General features: G+C 36.5%; 3 protein-coding genes across 4 annotated transcripts; 2 read left to right on the top strand and 1 right to left on the bottom strand.

The window, feature by feature from the left end:
* The first annotated feature begins 2,827 nt into the window (after positions 1-2,827).
* LOC121755909 (metal tolerance protein 1-like) lies at positions 2,828-5,756 on the top strand. The gene is made up of 2 exons (XM_042151352.1): positions 2,828-3,057; positions 4,391-5,756. Exon 2 carries the CDS (start codon positions 4,391-4,393, stop codon positions 5,672-5,674), a length of 1,284 nt encoding a protein of 427 aa, XP_042007286.1. The 5' UTR covers positions 2,828-3,057; the 3' UTR covers positions 5,675-5,756.
* Positions 5,757-6,396: 640 nt separating this feature from the next.
* On the top strand, positions 6,397-9,028 carry LOC121755916 (soluble inorganic pyrophosphatase 1-like). 2 transcript variants are annotated; one of them, XM_042151362.1, is made up of 9 exons: positions 6,397-6,551; positions 6,971-7,103; positions 7,195-7,223; positions 7,668-7,733; positions 7,848-7,955; positions 8,241-8,306; positions 8,381-8,501; positions 8,586-8,667; positions 8,770-9,028. In XM_042151362.1, exons 2-9 carry the CDS (start codon positions 6,977-6,979, stop codon positions 8,810-8,812), a joined length of 642 nt encoding a protein of 213 aa, XP_042007296.1. In that variant the 5' UTR covers positions 6,397-6,551; positions 6,971-6,976; the 3' UTR covers positions 8,813-9,028. The 2 variants fall into 2 exon arrangements, with proteins under 2 accessions (XP_042007296.1, XP_042007295.1); XM_042151361.1 differs by having other exon boundaries at positions 6,479-6,680.
* A 260-nt stretch (positions 9,029-9,288) lies between these two features.
* On the bottom strand, positions 9,289-11,217 carry LOC121755919 (mitochondrial import inner membrane translocase subunit Tim13-like). The gene is made up of 2 exons (XM_042151364.1): positions 10,924-11,217; positions 9,289-9,656 (listed from the first exon to the last, which is right to left on the bottom strand). The coding sequence occupies exons 1-2, from the start codon at positions 11,035-11,037 to the stop codon at positions 9,507-9,509; spliced, it is 264 nt and encodes an 87-aa protein (XP_042007298.1). The 5' UTR covers positions 11,038-11,217; the 3' UTR covers positions 9,289-9,506.
* Positions 11,218-21,059: the final 9,842 nt, after the last annotated feature.

The raw sequence follows: 21,059 nt of genomic DNA, 5'->3' as shown, positions 1-21,059 counted from the left end.
GAGGAGGGGCCGAATATTCCGTTTCCGGACTAGGAAACGGTTGTGCACCAAACCATTCGGGGTTCCAACCGTGAGAGGGCGGGTTGTTATCGCCTTGGCCGGACATTGTTAGGGTATGAGAGAATGAAGATGAAAACGGATATGGGAGAATGAAGATGAGAATTGTGTAGTTTGATGTGAATTTTTGGGTGTGAAAGTGGGGGTATTTATAAATGAAAGTGTGTATTTTTGGGGGGGAAAAATAAAAAAATAATAAAGTGAAAAAAACGGTAATAAACGGTTATAATTTTTTTGGGAAGTGGTTTTTTTATTTTTTATCGGTTTTTTAATTAAAAACTGATTTTAAATTAAAAAAACATTTAAAGGCAACGGCTATGCCGTTGCCCAATCGCCGCGCGACACGTCAGCTGCTCGCTGGCGCGAGCGCAGCGGCGGCGAGACACATCCGTTCCAGCGGCGCGGACGGCGGTGGCGACGGTTGCCACCGTTGCGGATGCTCTTACTAATAATAGAATTGAAATATTAGGAATATACTTATTATGATTCAAATTTAATTATTCAGTACATACTATTAAATAATCTGAATAATTTTTATTACCTCGTTTTGAATAATCAAAATATATACGTGTTTGATTACAAATAAGTGCATGTTGATTACTAAATAATTTTATAATAATTAAAGATTAGAATAGTTAAAATTGATAAAAATAATTAAATTACGTAACTAAATTGTATTGTTAAATACTCCATATTCTACAACTACATAAGTGAATACTCCATATTTTACTACATAAGTATTTAATATTTGAGGATAGACTAGTCTTTAAAAAATTGTTACTCTCTAGATGCATCAATTTCAACTATTAAGCATTAATTGCATAAAAGTTTAATAATATTTTAAGATTATGGCGGGCTATAATATTACCATTCAACCATGGCATTCATATTATTTCAAATGCTTTAGGGCATCCGCAATGGGCGGACGATGGCACGCCCGATGGCGCGCATCGTCCGCGCCATCCATCGTCCGCACCCATTGCGGGTGCGCGCCATAGGGCGCGGACGATAGTCGCGCCCTATACTTCGGTCGCGGAGGATAGCGCGGACGATGGCCCATCGTCCGCCCCATTGTGGAGGTCGCGGACGATGGCACGCGGTTTCGTTTTTTTATAAATACCGTTCATTTGTAACATTTCATTTCACTCGATTTCATTTTCGAAACTTACAATTACATAATTACTACGAAATGGATTCAAGCCCCAATAGTCCTACGTTTAGCGCAGGGGCGCATTGGCCGGGTACAAAACCCGGCGATTATCGTTCGTTCTACACCAACACCCATTACGATCCCGATTTCAGTACGGAATCGTATGTGTTGTCTGACATGGAGCCGTCTCCGCACCGCCCAACCGCAGCGGCTGATCTCAACCCCGCCGCGACCGCTTCCGCCCCAACCAGAAAGAAGCGGAACCGGCGGCGGGCGCAGAAGTTGCCGCCTCCCGGTGATTGCGATGAGTACGCCCCCGGCCGTACGAACTACAACGACGACGAAACTCTCACATTGGCCCGGTGTTGGGTAGATATATCGGAAGATCCGATATTCGCGAACAACCAGCGACAGATCGCGTACTGGGAACGCATCGCGGACCTCTACAATTCGGTGAAGCCGCCGACCGCGTACAAGCGCAAGCGTGAGCAACTCCGCAAGCACTGGGATCAAGTCAAGAAGCAAGTGAACTTGTACACTGCGGAGTTCGAGAAGTTCACGCGGTCACAGGGGAGTGGCGAGAGCGCGAGCGACGTGCGCGCTAAAGCGCTGTTGTCGTACCGGTCGATGTACGGCGACTTCAAGCACGAGGCCATCTGGGCGCTCTTGAGGGACAAGCAGAAGTTCCAAGGTGGAATTCTGCACACTGGTGCGCCGAAGAGGACGAAGACCACTGAAGCTGGTGATTACGCGAGCAGCGGCAGCGACAACCACTCGGTTGACCTCAACCGGACGTACGTGGATGAAGGGAGTTCCGGCACACCGGTGTCCTTCCAGCGTCCTCCCGGCGTCAAGGCTGCGAAGGCCAAGGGGAAGGCGACCGCGACCTCATCGTCGACCGCTGCAACCCAAGCTCCGGTCCCGGTAGAGCTCACGACCCAGACGGCCACCGCGTTTGAGTCGTTAGCAACAGCGTCGATGGCAAGGACGATGTTGCAGACGCACATGGCCCTCAAGAAGTGTATCGACCCTGACGAAGCCGAATATCTCCGGGCGTTACTCGATGAGCTGCGTCGAAAGTTGGGAATTGGTCCGACTTAGTTTTTTTTTTATTAGTTCAATGATGTAACTTTTTTTTTATTAAAATTTCGCCGTTTGTTATTTAGACCGTTTTTTATTTACTCGTTACTTGTTATTTGAAAACAGTTAAATTAATTAAACAAAACAATAAAATGATGATGTGGCGCGCCATAGGGCGCACCTTAGGGCGCCCCACTGCAGATGAGGAGGTAGGAGGATAAAACTGCTGACGTGGCGCGCCTTAGGGCGCCCCATTGTTTGTTTGTGTCTGAGTCTCTGACTGGTAGGTGCATAAAATTCATAAATTAGTGGACACTGAGAAAATCCAACTGACGCTAAAGAGAAGAAATATCAGAAAATGGAAATATTTGACGTTGCATAAAATAAAGGGGTCCCCACACTTTATGGAAACCAATCCCAAAAGAGCAATGTGTAGCATATTCACAGATGCTATAATATGAAATGGAATCATATCCAAATACTAAAAATAAGAATAAATAAAAGTAAAATAAATGTAGGTGTATGGAAATTAATAGGTGCTGCCCTGCCTGCCAAAGCCAAAGCCAAAGCCCATTCCAATACAATCAAGTTCCCAGGCCAGGCCAGGCCTCTCCTCTTCCAATAATAACAGATTCTTTCCCCTACTCAAATCAACTTCTCCTTCACTACCTCTCTCTCTCTGCGCGCTGTTGATACAGCTCCGCTCTGTATTCACGCCCTAGGACTCGCAGCAAACCTGATACTTTTCCTACAAATCGTATCTCGTAAAGGTAAATTTCTGGATTCACCTTTAAATAATTTCATACCGCCATTTTTTAAAACAATATTTCAAATATTACTTGAATTACTTCCTTCTTTTGCATCATATCTTCTTACGCGCTATGTCATTTGTGTTGATTGGCGTCTGATACCTGTTCGGTTATATTCCGAGTTTATTTTTGCTCACATTTCTCTAGTGTTGCTTCGGCTTCCAACGGTGGAATCTGATGTGATCCTTCGCGTATATACATGCGTATTGCGTTACATATGTTCCGAAATTCTTTTATTCCATCTAACTTGATGGATAATGATGGTCTGGTTAAGAATTATAAGTATGCCTGCCTAAAATTTACTTTGATATTTAATTTATTGTTCAGTGCTCTGTTTGGCTTGGTTTGGATGATGGAACTTGAGTTGTGTTATTGGATTTAGATTTCTTGTTGTCACCAGCGCCTCTTCAAGCTGAGACTCTCTAATCGACATAAGCTCTGTTCTCATCTCTCAAATCCGTATGTCAACTAATGTCACTTCTTATAGTTTCTGAGTTTCCAGAAGGGATTTATATGTATGTCTGCACCTCATTGTATACAGTTTTAGTTTTCTGAGGCATCACTTTCAAGATCTTGTATATTTTGTTGAAGCGCATATTCTGAGTTTTATGCTGCTATGGTTGTATAATAATTACAATGCATTTATTCTTAACTTATGGTATTGTTTAGTTTAAGTGGAAATCTCAGTTCTCATGTATTATACATGAGTTTCTATCGCAGTCCTAATTTAGCACAGAAGCAGCTATTCTCTTCCTCTCTTTTTTAATGTCTTATAGCTTGACTTTTATCAAGCTATTGGGACCATTTCCTAGTTCCTACGCATTTTTTCGTTGAAGTAGGATGCCAGTTTCATTCCATGCTTTGTATATTGTAGAGAACACATATTCTAAATACCTGAAAAACTTTGGAGTCCGGTTTTAAATACACAGTTTGGTTCACAGGACTTTAAACTTCAAATTTTGGGTTTTTGGTTTCATCTTTGTTTTTAACCAACCACAAAGCCAATGGTACATCTTCATAATATAATTTAGCTGGCATGTCAATTGTGGAATGTGGTCATTTAAAACCAAAATTTACACAGATTTCAAGCTTCTGCTGTCTGTTACAAATTTGTTATTTCTAAGCTTTACCATCTCGTGGCTCTAAGTCTTAATTGTGTTGGAGCTATTTTGATCAGAGGTATACTGGTTTATCCCTGATCATGATTTTTCACTTGATGATCACTTCTCAAGAAACTCTTGGTAACTATATTAATTTATGTGATGATTGACTGATGAAACTTGCCTGTGTTTAGATGGAGGCACAAAGTTCCTTGGAAGGGCATATCGTTGAGATTTGTACTGATGCACCAACTACAGATAGGGTCTCTGGCGGAAGCAAGGGTTGTGAGGGTGCAGCATGTGGATTCTCTGATGCCAAGACGAGCTCTAAGGATGCACAAGAACGTTCTGCCTCGATGAGGAAACTTTTGATTGCGGTTGTCCTGTGTGTCATCTTTATGAGTGTGGAAGTTGCTGGGGGTATTGAAGCCAATAGTCTAGCAATACTGACTGACGCAGCTCATTTGTTATCAGATGTAGCTTCCTTTGCTATATCTTTGTTTTCATTGTGGGCTGCGGGATGGGAAGCTACTCCACGCCAGTCATATGGATTTTTTAGGATAGAGATACTGGGTGCACTGGTCTCAATTCAATTGATATGGCTTCTTACTGGGATACTAGTCTATGAAGCTATTGTGCGACTCATACAAGAGACAGGAGAAGTTCAAGGTTTTTTGATGTTTCTGGTGTCTGCTTTCGGACTGCTTGTGAATATTATCATGGCTGTCCTGCTGGGTCATGATCATGGACATGGACATGGACATTCCCATGATCATGGTGGACATGGACATGTTCACGAGCATGTTCCAGCCCATGACCATCATGGACACGAGGATCATGATCATGGTTCGCGGGATGACCACACACATAGCCATGGGGTTACAGTCACCAGGTATGATTGTTCAACACAAGAGCATCACAGGCACGATGAACATCATCATGCACAAGGTGAGGATATTAGCGAGCCTTTGCTTATCAAATCAAGCGAGGACAACAATAAGGTGGAAGGTGGACAACAAAAGAAGAAGCCCCGAAATATAAATATTCAGGGTGCTTACCTTCATGTCCTTGGAGATTCCATACAGAGTGTTGGTGTCATGATTGGTGGAGCTATTATCTGGTATAAACCTGAGTGGAAAATCATTGATCTTATCTGCACACTCATTTTCTCTGTAATTGTGTTGGGAACCACAATTAGGATGCTCCGGAATATTCTTGAGGTTCTCATGGAGAGCACGCCCCGAGAGATCGATGCCACTAAACTTGAGAATGGTCTTTGTGAGATGGATGAGGTTGTTGCTATTCATGAACTGCATATCTGGGCAATTACTGTGGGGAAAGTTTTATTAGCTTGCCATGTCAAAGTTAAACCTGAAGCCGATGCTGACATGGTTCTGGACAAAGTCATTGACTACATCAAGCGGGAATACAACATAAGTCATGTAACAATTCAGATAGAACGAGAGCAGGCCCTGTGATTTAGTCATCGGTTTGACTAGTTGAAACATTGTAGTTCCTGAACAGTATTCATGTTATGGATCATTATCCATTTTCATTTTATTTCTGTTGCTTTGTTCTTCATATAGTCCCTTCACATGATTTGCTTTCCCCACAGTTTTATTCATTGAGGGTCAAGCATCTTTGTTGAGATGGTGAAACTTGAATGCGAAACACCCTTCGTTTAGCATTGGTAGGGTGGTTGGCTATGGTGTGCAACCCGCACACCCGGCCAGGTGGCACTCCCTGTTGCCTCCTTGGCCCAAGCTCTCGGTTTTGACTCTGGGCATTCGTCTCGCTCATGTCCTTCGTCCTTGGGCCCCAATCGATCTACAATCGTCGAGAGTTGTTGCACTCGGTGTTGAGTACTTGGGTTCGCATCACCCTTTTGTCTCTTTTGAAGGATTTGTCTTCAAATTATGATTATGTGCACCTACCCAATGTAAAACCATTACTCGTCTTAAATGTGAAACTTTATTAATTAGATTTAAGAAAAAAACTTACCATATCTAAGATCCAAATATTCTATGAATATATGCCATTTTTTTAATTATTGTATCGTTAACCTAAGTCTCCATACTAATCTCCTTTCTCCAGCTCACAAAAACACGTAAACAACCAAATAATATAAAATTTGGAAATATTAACCGATGGTGTTGTTATATAATGAACATTCACAAATTATTAAAGAGAATATAAAATCTATGCTTCGTTAGAAGTGAGAACCCATTATAAATATTTATGCTGAAATGAGTTGACTACACTACCAACCCCCTTTTCTATATAAACTCCTCTAACTATTCTTTGGATTTTCGCAGCTTCATCTCAATTTCTAGTCTCCTTCATCTTCTGACCCAGGTATGCTTATACCTTTTTCCTTTTCAGTTCATTTTCCTTCTCGGAATTTATGCTTCCGTGTCGGTGTCCCTATTTACCTAGCCGATCTCCGTGTACATCATCCATATAGATTTGTTACATTGATTTTCCGTAAGCTCTGTGATTTGTGATCTCTTTCTGAATCGATTTTGTTTTACTGTCTTGTACGTTTACACGCATCGGATCTGTACCGAAAAAAGATGTTTCCCGCTCTGACATTTTTTTTTGAATTTATGTTTTATGTGTGATTAATTTGTTCAGATGTAGTATTTCAAGCTGTGATGCTACCGTTTTATGTTTTCTGATTATGTTATAGGAGCATATAGTTTGGGAGATTTCTGTTGTGTGAAATGAGTATTAGTTCAAAGGTGGCTGATGTCTCATTTCTTGCTTTGATCCAGTAAAATATGAGCTACCAAACTGGAACCGAGTACTCAGTTAAAAAGAAGACAACTCCAAAGTTGAATGAGAGGATCCTCTCGTCTTTGTCACGGAGATCAGTTGCTGCTCACCCCTGGCATGATCTTGAGATTGGTAATTGAATAATTTGGACTATTTTCGTTGATAGGTCTTTACGATGATGGCGCAAAGTTGTGATTAACCTTATGTTTGCATTATTTTGCAGGACCTGGAGCACCAGAAATTATTAATGTTGTATGTAATCTTTATCCTTGTTGAGAAGTATGAGATATAGTTCAATCTCAAAATCAAGTCTCTTATCATTTCAAATACTGGAGTATGAGATTAATTGTTCAACTGCATCTCGGGGCACTATAAATATGCTTTTATTTGTTGGATACTTTGAGGCCCTCAGTTTGAAACATTGCATATATCTGTATCTATATATCTGACTAATTTGATAGTTTTGAGACTTTATATTTCCAAATGTGTTAGCATATCGAGCGTTTCAAAGCTAATCACACATGCTTTGGTTACCATAATATTAGCCTCATGTAACTTGTTAACAGTATGTGGAAAATCTATGATGCTTTTTATGCTCAAGCAACTTACTATTTTTCTATCATTGTTGGCTAAAGAAGCCTTTCCATTTTGGAGTTCTTTGCTTGCTTGGGAAATTGAGTTACTTGTGCATGTCAGGTGATTGAGATCCCAAAAGGAAGTAAAGTGAAATATGAGCTTGACAAGAAAACTGGTCTCATCAAGGTATGATTATGATATAGTCTTTATGGAACTAGTGCATATGATTTGGTTATGGGAACATTAATGTTACCCAGACCAATAAATTTTGAATTTATTGTTTCAATCATTACCCTGCAGGTTGATCGTATACTGTATTCATCGGTAGTCTATCCTCATAATTACGGTTTCATTCCTCGAACTCTATGTGAAGACAACGACCCTATGGATGTCTTAGTCATTATGCAGGTAAACAATTTTATCAAGTATTCAAATTGTAGGAGTGTGTTTGCTTTTAGTGATACTGATAGCTTAGATAGGTAAAGGAAGTTATGCTAATCTGAATAATTTTGAGATTTTGTTTGATCATGTCATCCCGTAAATTCTTAATCCTATATATTTCTACGGAGCCCTCGTCTCAAAGTTAATAACCCCTAACTGTTCAATACACCGGGCATAGTTTCAGGATTACCAATCTTGTTATATGAATCTGTGTGACTGTTCCGACATTTTAGTAATTGTTCTCCCTTGCAGGAACCTGTAGTTCCTGGTTGTTTCCTGCGAGCCCGGGCCATAGGCCTTATGCCTATGATTGATCAGGTAGTCAGCAGAATGAAATGCATTGTTTCTATTTATCACAAAACGTACACTGCTAAATTTCTTCGTCTGGATAGGGAGAGAAAGATGACAAGATCATTGCAGTATGTGCTGATGACCCTGAGTATCGCCACTACACCGACATCAGCCAGCTCCCACCTCACCGTCTTGCTGAAATTCGGCGATTCTTTGAAGACTGTATCCTTTCATATGCTTGCAGTTCCATTTTATTACTGAAGATTATTTCGGCATATACAGTGCAATTTCTTAATTAGTAATTAGATAAGAAGAATGAGAACAAGGAGGTAGCAGTTGATGAGTTTTTGCCTTCAGATACTGCTGTAGAAGCCATCCAGCACTCCATGTAAGTTTTTGCATATTGTAGACATTCAAATATTCATCTTTGTAAATAGGAAGTAGCTTCTTAATTTCCATCCCTTCAAATCTGTATGTGCTGACCGTGTAGGGACCTCTATGCTGAGTACATCATGCAAACCTTGAGGAACTGAATGAATTCAAAGGAGAAATACACAACTTGTTTTTTTTATATAGTTTTGTTTTATTGTGTTGTTTTTTTGGGTGATAATATTTGGTTACATTCCAAGGGAACTGTAGCTTAGCTCAACTAACAGTTTATTTTCATGCTTTGTTCCGTAAAACAAATATGTTGTGTAATTCTCACCCCATATTTTACTATTCTCTTTATGAAATACTTCATTTGAACACCTTTATTGTGAAGATTTATTCAACTTTTGCTACACAACTGGGAAAAATATGTTACATTTACTCTAGTATCTGTACTAACTTCAAATCGTTTCTAGGGATTTGTGGTTGGAGTTCTTTCAACTGCACTGCATAAATATTCCAGTTCAGGATTTCCATATTTCCTTTGACAAAATTGAGCTATAAGCAAAACAATAAGAAAAAACTTTTAAGCAGTCATACTTTAGATCAAATGGGAACATAAGAATAACCATAGGCATTGTTTGGATAAGCAATAGTGTAAATTTAGGCAGCATTACAAGCTTCTGCCATTCATTGTTATTCGATTCCAAAAAGCACTGGATACAACCTATTGCTGAAGAAATTGATATGGAAATAATAAAAAGGAGTACAAGTCTAAAAACAATCATTGTCGGATAATGCAATGGTTTTCATTAAGGTAATATCCAATAGAATTAAAGTAAAATAAAATGTTGAGACTCAATGGCGTTGGTTAAACAAGGCTTTGCCAATGATACCAGTGGCCTCCATGTAACGATCTATGCACCTGGAGATGCAACTGCTCTCACTCCCACTCAAGCTACTGCCAGGTTTCGTGATACACTTGTCAAAGCACTTTCCTCGAACAGTCTACATGGCAATTACACAAAGAAGTTATACTGAGCACACGAAAGCAAATGCACATGAGTCACAATCCTAATCTAATCTCGAGAGGTTCGAGGGTGTAGTATGCTAAGAAGAGTTTTCTCTTTAGTTTATCTTCAGTTAGTGTACAACTTGATTTCCTTTCTAGATTAGATTTATATTTATGTTATTTTTTTCAAATAGGTCTAGGACTTGTTGTGCCTATAAATAGGCCTTAGTTTCAGAATTTGTAACCAGGTTTTGGTATCAGAGCAAGACAGAAACCTTTGTCTGGTTCATATCTTCTGATCCCGTTTACATAGTTCATCCATGAACATCCTTAATGGGTGATTGTATCAGAAATAGATGTCCTCAATGAATCTTTAAGTTATCAATGATAATGATTCAATCTGAAACACCAAAGCAGTATCAACTATCAAGTAGATCCTTGGACTAGTCTGCTGACTCCATCTAACAGAACCTTATCCTTGTTCGAATGTTACCTTTAACATGGTAACATATCATTTTAAAGGTGGTGCTAATTGCTAAATGGATGAATATAATCAAGGCCTTCTCTTTTTTACATTAGCAGAAACTAAGTTCACTCAACTCATCCAAAGACAACTTAGGCTTGGGATAAAAACAAAGAATATCTAAGAAACATAACAAAACTTTCACCCACCAGAAACAAACTAGATATGCCAAGAAATTGCATTTATTTCTGTCAATTGATTGAAGACCAAAATACAAATATTTACATCTATTTCAAGCTATAAAGAAATCACTGATTAAAGCCAATCAGGCATGTCTAGCCAAACTCCTGACCAAACATATATGTTTGGCAGCCTAGAAATTGTGTAATTAAAGGTTTAACCAAATTCATGCAACAAATTATGAACAAACATGAGAGATACATTCATAACCACATGCTTAAACACAAAATCAAACATGAAAATGCAACCCCTCTTTTATCATTATCTGTTATCTCTGAAAGGACACATTAGGCACATTAAGTGGAATTATTCATCGGCAAAAAAAGGAATAAAGTAAAATTTTCACACTATGACTAGGCGGATTTCAAATGTATTATTCCCATCTGAATAAGAGCCCCTTCAAATCCTCAGTACGGGGCGGAAAACTCAGCAATTACCAACAAATTAGTCGAAATTGAATCGCCGAAAGTATACGAATGAAGGGCGAACAATTCAATGGATGATTCAGGAATATTAAGAGACAATAGAAGAAGGAATAAAATATGGTAACGGAGAGATACCTCAAGAAATTCTTCGGCATAAGCCTGCTCAAGCTGAGTCCTAAGCTGAGTCATGATGTCATCCGTTGATAATTTTGGAGGTGATCCGCTTGACGGCGACGAGAACGAATCCATTGATTTCAATTTTTGTCTTTCGCGTTCAGCCTCTACACTCTCCTCTTCTCACTAAACCCTAACTCAAATACAATCGCTTTCTCTAAAACCCTCTCCCCCTCATCATTTCCTGTTTCTATTCTTCCTCATTTTATATTTCCCGATTTTCAATTATTTAGGATATAATTTTGTTGTAATAATTATTTTATTAGTGTTTCTACTTGGTTCGAATTGATTATCTCATAATTAAAAAATTTTCAATATAAATACATTTCAAATTTCAAATACATTTGGGTAGCAGCACATAATCAATCCTAAAATATCTAATCATTTGAAAATTAAAATATAGTACGATTGGTAATGGGCTCTTGTGATCCGTATTTGTTATTGGGCCTGACAGTTTGTTAATGGGTCAGCCCATCCTCAATGGCAAGCATGACAGAATCGGTATGGTATTCTCTATATCGAGCTCATTTACAATTAAGATTGGTTACGTAATTAATTAAATGTTTAATGTTATTTAATAGTAAATTAATGATTTAATTTTAATAAGGATGGGTACACTGGATAAAGTAGGACTCTGATTGATTTCGTCTTTAAAATTCATTTCCAAATTCTTTCTTCTAGTCACATCACACACATGTTCTCCTTAGCCTCCATTATATTCAGATTTTGGGATAAAAGAAAAATAATTAGATAAGGAGGGTTCTCTCTATACAAGTATGAAACTAATCTATATATATAGCGTATAAAGGGGCATGAATTATAAATAGGCTAAAAATGAAGTGAATCCCTTAATACGTGTAATCCATCATGAATTCATGATCAATCCAATGGTAGATGAAACTGAAATATCAAGGATTCAGAAACTTCCTTGTCATATGTAATCGTCCCCAAACAAATTCAATGAATTTATTTCATGGGTCTTCACATATAGAATTTCGATCCAATCAATCCAAATAAAAGCTTCAAACACGCAAATTAAAAAAGACTAAGCATGCACCAAGATCAAGAATTGCTCAATCAACCAAATTAATTGATAACTACATAGAAAGTGGATTGAGGTCAATACATATTTCAGTTTATGAAATCAGAAGAACATATTCCATCCAACCACGTCTACACAAAAAAAAAGAAAGAAAGAAAGAGCAAAATAAAATACTACTATCTATTATCATCAAATATTGCACATCCTTGTTAATCTATACAAGTACTATTTCTATAGTGTGTGTGTGTGTGTGTGTGTGAGAGAGAGAGAGAGAGGGGATATGATATGATGAGATGTGGAGGCACTGAGAGAGAGTGGTCCATCGCCTATGAAGGCTAGCATCAAATTGCATCGGCCTGCCAGTTGCAGCTCTGCCCATTACATTTCTAAGTTTATCTTCAACACTTTTTAAATATATAAAACTTATGATTCAAATGAAATACTATAATTATGTAACTATATACTATATCATATCATGATAACATTTATTTCTGGAACTTCTCTTATCCTCGTAATTAGGGTTTTATACTTGGCCATTCCACTACTCGATTGATCTCACAAACAATATTGGTCTACAAAGCTTGATTACTTGAAACTTATCTGATTAATTAATTGCGTAAAGTTGAATTAAAGTTTAGATGATTCAATTTTATAAATATAGCCAATGTTGAAAGATGCAACCCTGCGTGCTGTTTAGTTGGCCAAGTATCCTTGAAATTTTTTGCTTTCAATTAATGCTCGGATATATATATTTATAGTTAAATGACAATACATGAGTTTAAATAATCATGTATCATAGCACATTTCTCCATATGTTAAATCCTTAATCATGTATCATAGCTCATTTCTTCATATGTTGAATCCTCAAGTAGTATAAGGTACAATTGCAAATTCGAGCATCTAAACCACAATATAATTTAATTTGGCATCATGAAATACTTCTGGAAAAAGGTACTATAGTCGGTGACAACCACAAAGATTCCTTATGCATTTACTTTGTGAAGAAAAATCAACTTACAGGTTGATTTATTTATTTATTTTTCCAGCACAATTTTATGTTGGAAGCCGACCAAATTGGACCATAATATCCTCTTATAGTTACGGATGATATAAGTATAATTAAATAAATAAATGCGACTACAGAACATTGTCGATAAAATCATCTTTGAGATTTTTTTTCCAGGTCCTGAGGTGGGTTAGTTTAAACAAATTAATTAGAATAATACCATCAAAATTTTATGAAAATACTAGTATATATTATGCATTCCCGAATTGCAACATGACACGCACATTAATGAAACACGATGTTTATTGATTAATTCGTACATTATAGATTAAATTATAAATTAATAAAATTCCAATCGATAGAGTTTTCCCTAAAAATATTTATAGAGGCTGAGTTGTATTGTCGGTAACAAATAAAAATTTCAAATTAATTTCGTAGGACACCTTTGTATTTTATGCTCTCCAATCACATCTGCTTAAATCTATTTTTTTAAAGTCACTTCCACCTCATCTACGAGTAATTATCGATTAATTAATTAGGCATTACGTACACTGATGAGTCAAATACTCATGTGTTAATTAAATTAATTAATTGTAATAGGACAAAACAAAATGTGCTGGAACTTGATGCATGGCTCAATGCAAGTTAACGACGACTAATTAATCTTGAAATATGGTTTCATCGCTATTTAATAATTGAGGGAACATTTTTTTGGTCCACGAACTTTGCCAAAGTATCATTTTAGATCCGTGAACTTTGAAAATATCATTTTAGGTCCGTCAATTACAAGTTAATATCATTTGAGGTATTTTAAACTTTTTCTGGACGAAAATGCCCTTAAGGTCTTCAAATGACAATTTGGACAAATTTTTCGCCACTCATCTTGCGCCAGAAGTCCAACAATCTTTTACGGAAAATTTTAATAATTAAATTCAATTTGGATGGTAATTGATCTCCATTTTGAAATTCATATAAATAATATTCCGAATGACCATCCAAATTAATAGCTATCTAATTTCAAGACTAATAAACTAAATATAATTCACAAATCACCTATAGTAAGTTCTTATAATGCAGTTTAGATTGAAAAAATAAAATAAAGTATCAAGTCCCAATTCACTATACCTATATAATTGGTCATCTAATAATTGAAAAATTAACACATAGTACTATTTATACGGTTAATTTTAATTATATTTAAATTCAATTTGGATGGTAATTGTATTAAATAGTACTAAAAAAATTGTTGGACTCTAGGTGTTTGACGCAAGATGAGTGGCGAAAGAATTGTCCAAATAGCCCTTTGAAGGCCTTAAGGGCATTTTCGTCCGGAAAAGTTCAAAATACCTCAAATGATATTAACTTGTAGTTAACGGACCTAAAATAATATTTTTAAAGTTCACGGACCTAAAATGATACTTTGACAAAGTTCGTGGACCTAAAAAGATGTTCCCTTTTAATAATTACATTAATCACTTGGTAAAAGTGATTAACATTTACACAGTGATTAGTTCGAAAAATGCGTGCGTCACGGTGGATGACGACGGAGGCATCTTAGTTAGAATTTTTAGTTATAACTAATTGTTTCTTAATGACTTTAAATAAACAAGTGCAATTATAGAAAGGGCCATTGAATGACGTGTCGACAACTCTATTAGGGTTTGAGCTTGCCTTTGTTTCTAGCGTTTGTCGTTTTCCTTTTTGAGGAGGAGTTCATCAATGGTGGTGCACAGCACTGAGTAGGTACATTTGTTTTTATAGAATAAAATAGAAAATATAAACTTAAATATTAGACGAGGTTGAATCACTAGTATTGTGAGTTGTGACTGATTTCTAACTGAAAAATACTCTTGACATGATGCTTGCTGTTTCAATAAATGATTGGTTAGTAACAATCTTAAAGCCAGTCAAATTAATCGTACTTTATTGAAGATTCTAATAGTAAAGTAGTAATCTAGGGAAACTATTACTTAAATACACAACTAGAGAACACGAATTTAGTTTATTATAAGAGCGATTTAGTTCACTATAAGAGTGATTTAGTTCACTACATGGAGAAGTGAACCAAAACACTATTACAGTGAACTAAATCATTAATGGTTGTTTTTAAATTCATATTGTGAACTAAAACGCCCATATAGTAAATTAATGACTGAAATTTGTTTTCTAGTTATGCACTTAATATTAGTTATATTTTGATCATCTCTTATATATGGATAGTTAGATACCTTGTTTATTCAATATGGATAGTTAGATACCTTGTTTATTCAATAATTCAATTCAAAAGTCTTAATTTATGATTCTTATAGTTGAATACCTTGTTCATTCAATAATTCAATTCAAAGTCTTAATTTATGATTCTTAATATCTTAGTTTTGTCTCTCTCTCTCTCCTTGGTCAACGGAGTTTAAAAAGATGCCCTCCTACTACATTGGCCATAAGAATTTTAAAAGATTGGCATATCCTTCCGTGTCTCATTTTTTTCTCCAGATTCCTACACCCTAATTTACATCGATCATTATCTCTGAGTTCAACTAAGAGTTTGTAAACAAATAAAGCACATTAACCGTGAACTTTATTGTGTTGATATGATTCAATGTAAATAGAAAACTATATGTCTAAATGGAAAAAGGACATGTGAATAAACTCCTTTATTGCTTCAATTTACTGAATTTGAAATAGAAAAAACCCTACAAAAAAACTGTTCAAATAGTTAGGCCAAGGAAATTTCGGTAGTATAGTAGTATTAGGGAGAAAATATTAGTAATTTGGTAGCTGCAGAAACTCCTGAAATTAAATAGTCTGGGACAAAAAAATTGAAAATAAAATAAAATGTATAACGACTTGTGTTTTCAATATATCCCAGATGAATCTTATGCCCATCTAACATGAAACATCACTATCTGCGTCAAATTAAATTCAAATCTACCGTTACGTGCAATTGTACCTCACATTAATAAATTATCTATGAAATACATGCATGCCACAACTTGAGCTTAAATACACCATTTTTTGTACTTGGAATTGAAAAATATACTAAGTACATATTTACTTTTTCTAACTACCTTGTGATATTCATAGAGCCTCATTGTTTAAAGTATATGTAATGTTGATTATAAATAGTTTAATCGTACATCATACGAAAATGAAATAAAGAACGTTTTTACTTTCAAGTTAATTAAATGTAGTTCCCTTAGTAGGATGGGCGTAGCCACCTTAGAGCATCCACATCCGTGCTCTTGCCAACGAGCACGGATGTGGGCCCGGCCCTACTTTTTCTACCTGCTCTTAGGCAAGAGCACAACACTCATATCCGTGCTCTTCCGCAAGGACGAGCACAAGAGTCTCACCATTCCATTATTCAATTTAAATAAAAACATTTCCACAAAATTAAAATACATTAAAAATACCCGGAATAATATTACAAATTACAAAAAAATTAAAAATTACATAATTAAATTCCTAAAAAATAAAAATTGCATAATTAAAATACTAAAAAATAAAAATTACATACTTAAAATCCTAAAAAATAAAAATTACATAATTAAACTCCTAAAAAATAAAAATTACGTAATTTAAGCGTAAAAATGCCCCCGGGGAAGACTAGTCATCATCCGGCAATACCCCCAACGTTCTTTGGAGACCCCGTATCATCGCCACATGCGATCGATGTGAATTAGTAGAATAGTTGGTGAAGTGAATCACCTTATGATGGAGACAAATCTCACAAATAATTACCTGTATAATCTTAATCAAATTCTATTCCTATATAATCTATATATAGCATTCATATCAAAGTCACCAAATTCTTGTGAGTTGTGAATGAATGGCCGTAATAAGTTTCATTTCACCATGACATGCTATAGAATTTCATAAGGTTTTATTCTAAAATTATTTGGTTGTAAAAGGAGTAGTACATGCAACTTATATAGTCGTTTCAATTCTCTATTTATACTGATGTGTAATACTGATATATTTAATTTTCTTACATTTGCTAACATCCTCTCTCAAACCCTTCAAAGTGAATTTTAGAGGTATTGGATTTTAGTTTAATCGATTGGGCCAACCCTCTAATGCTGCTAACTTTTTTAACCCACTTTCTATTATATTTCTTAAAACCCGATCCGGATCAAATGGTAACAAGTTATTAGGGACGTAATGAGTAACTAATTCTCGTCATATCCAAAGTGTTTTAGAAATGCATTTAATAGAAATGGGAACTTAATTTCCCCCTATAAACCAATCATTCAATCCTCTAAAAACAGTAATTTTAGAGACGTCATAAATTTTAATGCGAAATTGTTAAAATATGAGAGAGATAAAAAAAATAGTTGAAGTAGTGTCAATGGATGATACAATCCACATCATAAATAGTGTACTGTGTGGTATTTATATTTCTAAAAAAAAAAAAAAAATTGAACTAATTTTGTAGGAAACCAAAATGACAAATAAGACTATTTTTGGAAATGAAATTAATATTTCATATTTTACTATATTTTTAGAAAGAGTAATTTAAATTTGGGGGGTGGGGTTCAATTTACTCAATAAGAATGAACAATGTCTAGATATTAGCATATAAATGCTAACTAATAATGTGACATCCCTAACCCGAAACATACATTATTTTGCATATTAGCATATTTTATTGTCATATTATCATTTGTACTATCGAAAATTTTAAGTGTCATAAAGGATATATTAATTGTCATAGAGAAAATTAAGTGTAGGTACGTGATAAAAGAAAGTTGATATGTATATATGTGGTTTCATTCTAATACATAACTTTTAATATTATACAATATATATGTATATGTGTAGGCCACTTGTGTGCATATAGAAATGATAAAAACTTGACAATTGTAATGCTAAGAAATACGTGTCGTGTATACACATATCAATATTTTTGCTTAGTATGTCGGTTTAATTTTTCAAATTTCCACCGACCCTATAAATATATGTGTCTATTTCAGTGAAGGAAAAAAAGAGAGGAAGGAAATTATCGAGGGTTAGTTGAAAAATAAAATAAAAATAAAGAATCAGTAGAAAAAGAAAAGAATAGCAGTATAAAAAAAAAGTAGAAGAAAAGGAAAATTATTCTAGGGATGGAGGGCCGTGGATTGGAAATCAGAATCAGGAGCTTAGTTTATTTGTCATAGTGAGGTGTGTATAAATCACACTTTTAATTTTACATCTTTTATTTGCTTCCTTGCTAGGTGTTAAACAAAATGAATGATTTGATTATATGATGTGATCCAATATGATTATGTATTATTTGATATAGATGGTGGAATATGACATGGATATGTGATTGGTGCAATGGATGTGATGTTGTAAATGAATTATATGATAAAATATGTAATTGATGTTTTACATATGGTATTGAAAGTACATGAATCATGTGATTAAAGAGGATCTGTGACAGCCTTGTACTGGATCTGAAATTTTAGAGGGACCTATGAGTCCAATTACAGAGAGACCTTCGGGTCAAATACAGAGGGACCTATGAGTCCAAATACAAAGGGACCTTCGGGTCAAATACAGAGGGACCTATGAATCCAATTACAGAGAGACCTTCGGGTCATAGAGGAATCCCGGGCAGATACCAGGCTTGACTGTTACAGAATAATAAACTGAATAGAGTGGCATATGCATATGAATATGAAATTGTTTGTTTTTAAATTATGTTATATATTGTTTCTGATTATATGTATTGATAAAAGAATATGCTCGATGTGTGTATCATGTGAAACTAAAGGTGGAAATTTATATACACTGAGTTGTGGCTCATTTAAACCACTAAATTTTTCAGGAATAAGATAGCAGTAAAGTTTTGACTGACGTGAGTCGTAGGAACTCCACGTGTTATCAGGTTCGGCGGCTGACGCATTTTGGCAACCTTCTCCTCCTCATCATTTTGCATATAGATGAATGTATAGTATATAGGGTGGTGACAGGGTTCCACTACTGTGTAGAATGTTTTGAAATATGTACTTGTTATATGTTGAATTTTAGAATTATATAATATGAGTGTTCTATGAATTAGACACGTGTATTGATTGCTTTTATGTTAGGGGATTTATTTATTAAAAGAGTATACGTCAGAGGGGTTGAGGTATGACAGTTTAAGGTGGTATCAGAGCAGGGATAAGGATCCCGCTGGGACATTGCATCCATGCATTGCATATGATACGTATTGGTTATAAGTTGCATTTGCATTTGAATTATCAGGAACATGGATATTCCTGAACCTATGTCATCGAGGAGAGAAGGGTCAGCCGCCCCGCATAACCCATTAACTGCAGAAGCATCTCATACACCGGTTGCATCATCTGAGGGTAGCCAGCCAATACATAGGAGGGTTGAACAAGAAGTACAGGGGGTAGAAATGAGACCAAGGGGTAGAAATTTTAAAGAACTACGAAAGATGGGAGCCGTTGACTTTGTTGGGACTACTGATCCTGCTGAGGCTGAGATATGGTTGAAGAGGACAGAGCGTGTGTTTAATCAGATGGGTTGTATTGCAGAAGAACGTTTTGATTATGCAGTGTCTCTTCTTCAGGGCGATGCTTACTATTGGTGGGAGACTGTCCCACGAGCTATGATATATCCTCCAGTACTCAGTTGGGATGACTTCTTGAGAGAGTTCAGTGATAAGTATATGCCACCAGTGTATCGTGATGAAAAGCAAAGAGAGTTTTTGTCCCTTAAACAAGGATCTATGTCAGTTGCAGATTATGAAGTAAAGTTTACTCAGCTTTCTCGTTATGCATCGGCATTGTTACCTACAGAGCAAGATAAATGCAGACGTTTTGAAGAAGGATTGATATATGAGATAAGAAGCAAAATTACACCTTCAGACCTTCGTACTTATAATGATCTACGTGCAGCGGCTATACGAGCAGAGAGATTAGTGAAAGAAAGACATGTGTATATTCAAAAACAAAAGAGGGGACCACCGGAGCATAGGGGTGAATCAAGCTCGAGCATTTCAAAAAGGCCTAGTTCTTTTTCTTCGGCATCGAGTTTCAGTAGAGGAGGTCCATTGGGTCAAAGAGGTGGACGTGTACCACCTTTCAGTTATGAGTGGGGACGGGGATCTGGTATGACAGCACGTACACGACCTTTATGCGTGCACTGTGGACGACCACATACAGGGGAATGTCGAACAATTACAGGAGGTTGTTTTCACTGCGGACAGCAAGGACACTATTATAGGGAATGCCCACTTGGGTCTAACATAATATCAAGTGGAAGAGCAGCGACGGAACCAACAGTACAGAATGTGAGACCTGCAGCATCGAGTGCAAGTATTAATCGAGGTCGTGGAAGAGGACAAACTATGAGTGCACCTATGGGTCGAGGGCGAGGACAGTCAGAGGCACATGGATCTACACCCGAGGGACATGCTCGTGTGTTTGCTATGACACAGGAGGAGGCATCTAGAGCACCAGAGGTCATTACTGGTACCCTTTATTTAGTTAATGCTATGATATATACATTGATAGATCCAGGATCTACTCATTCATTTATATCACCTGTCATCACACCAAATATGCATAAAGAACCTGAACCTCTAGATCGCAGACTAGGTGTACACACACCATTGGGTGAAGTTATTTCAGTACATACAGTATATCGAGATTGTGCGGTGAGAATCAATTCAGTAGAACTATTGGCAGATTTGATTCCCTTCTTCATACATGAGTTTGATGTTATCTTGGGTATGGATTGGTTGTCACGTCACCGGGCTAAGATAGATTGTTATGCTAAAGAAGTGGTAATAGAGTCACCAGGACGAGATCGAGTGATATTCTACGGCAATCGACAGATTATTCCCTCCTGTCTTATATCTGCTACAACGGCCTTTCAACTGATTCAAAGTGGATGTGAAGCATATCTTGCCCATGTTGTAGATTGTGTTACGGTTAATGATCAAGTTAAAGACATTTCCATTGTTAAAGAATTTCCTGACGTTTTTCCTGAAGATTTACCTGGATTGCCACCTGATCGAGAAACAGAGTTCACTATTGAGTTGTTACCCGGTACTGC

This window comes from Salvia splendens, chromosome 11 (assembly GCF_004379255.2).
Source record: "Salvia splendens isolate huo1 chromosome 11, SspV2, whole genome shotgun sequence".
In the NCBI taxonomy this organism is placed as follows: Eukaryota; Viridiplantae; Streptophyta; class Magnoliopsida; order Lamiales; family Lamiaceae; genus Salvia; species Salvia splendens.
Note: the sequence above shows the minus strand (reverse complement) of the source record. Positions and strands in the feature narration are given on the sequence as shown.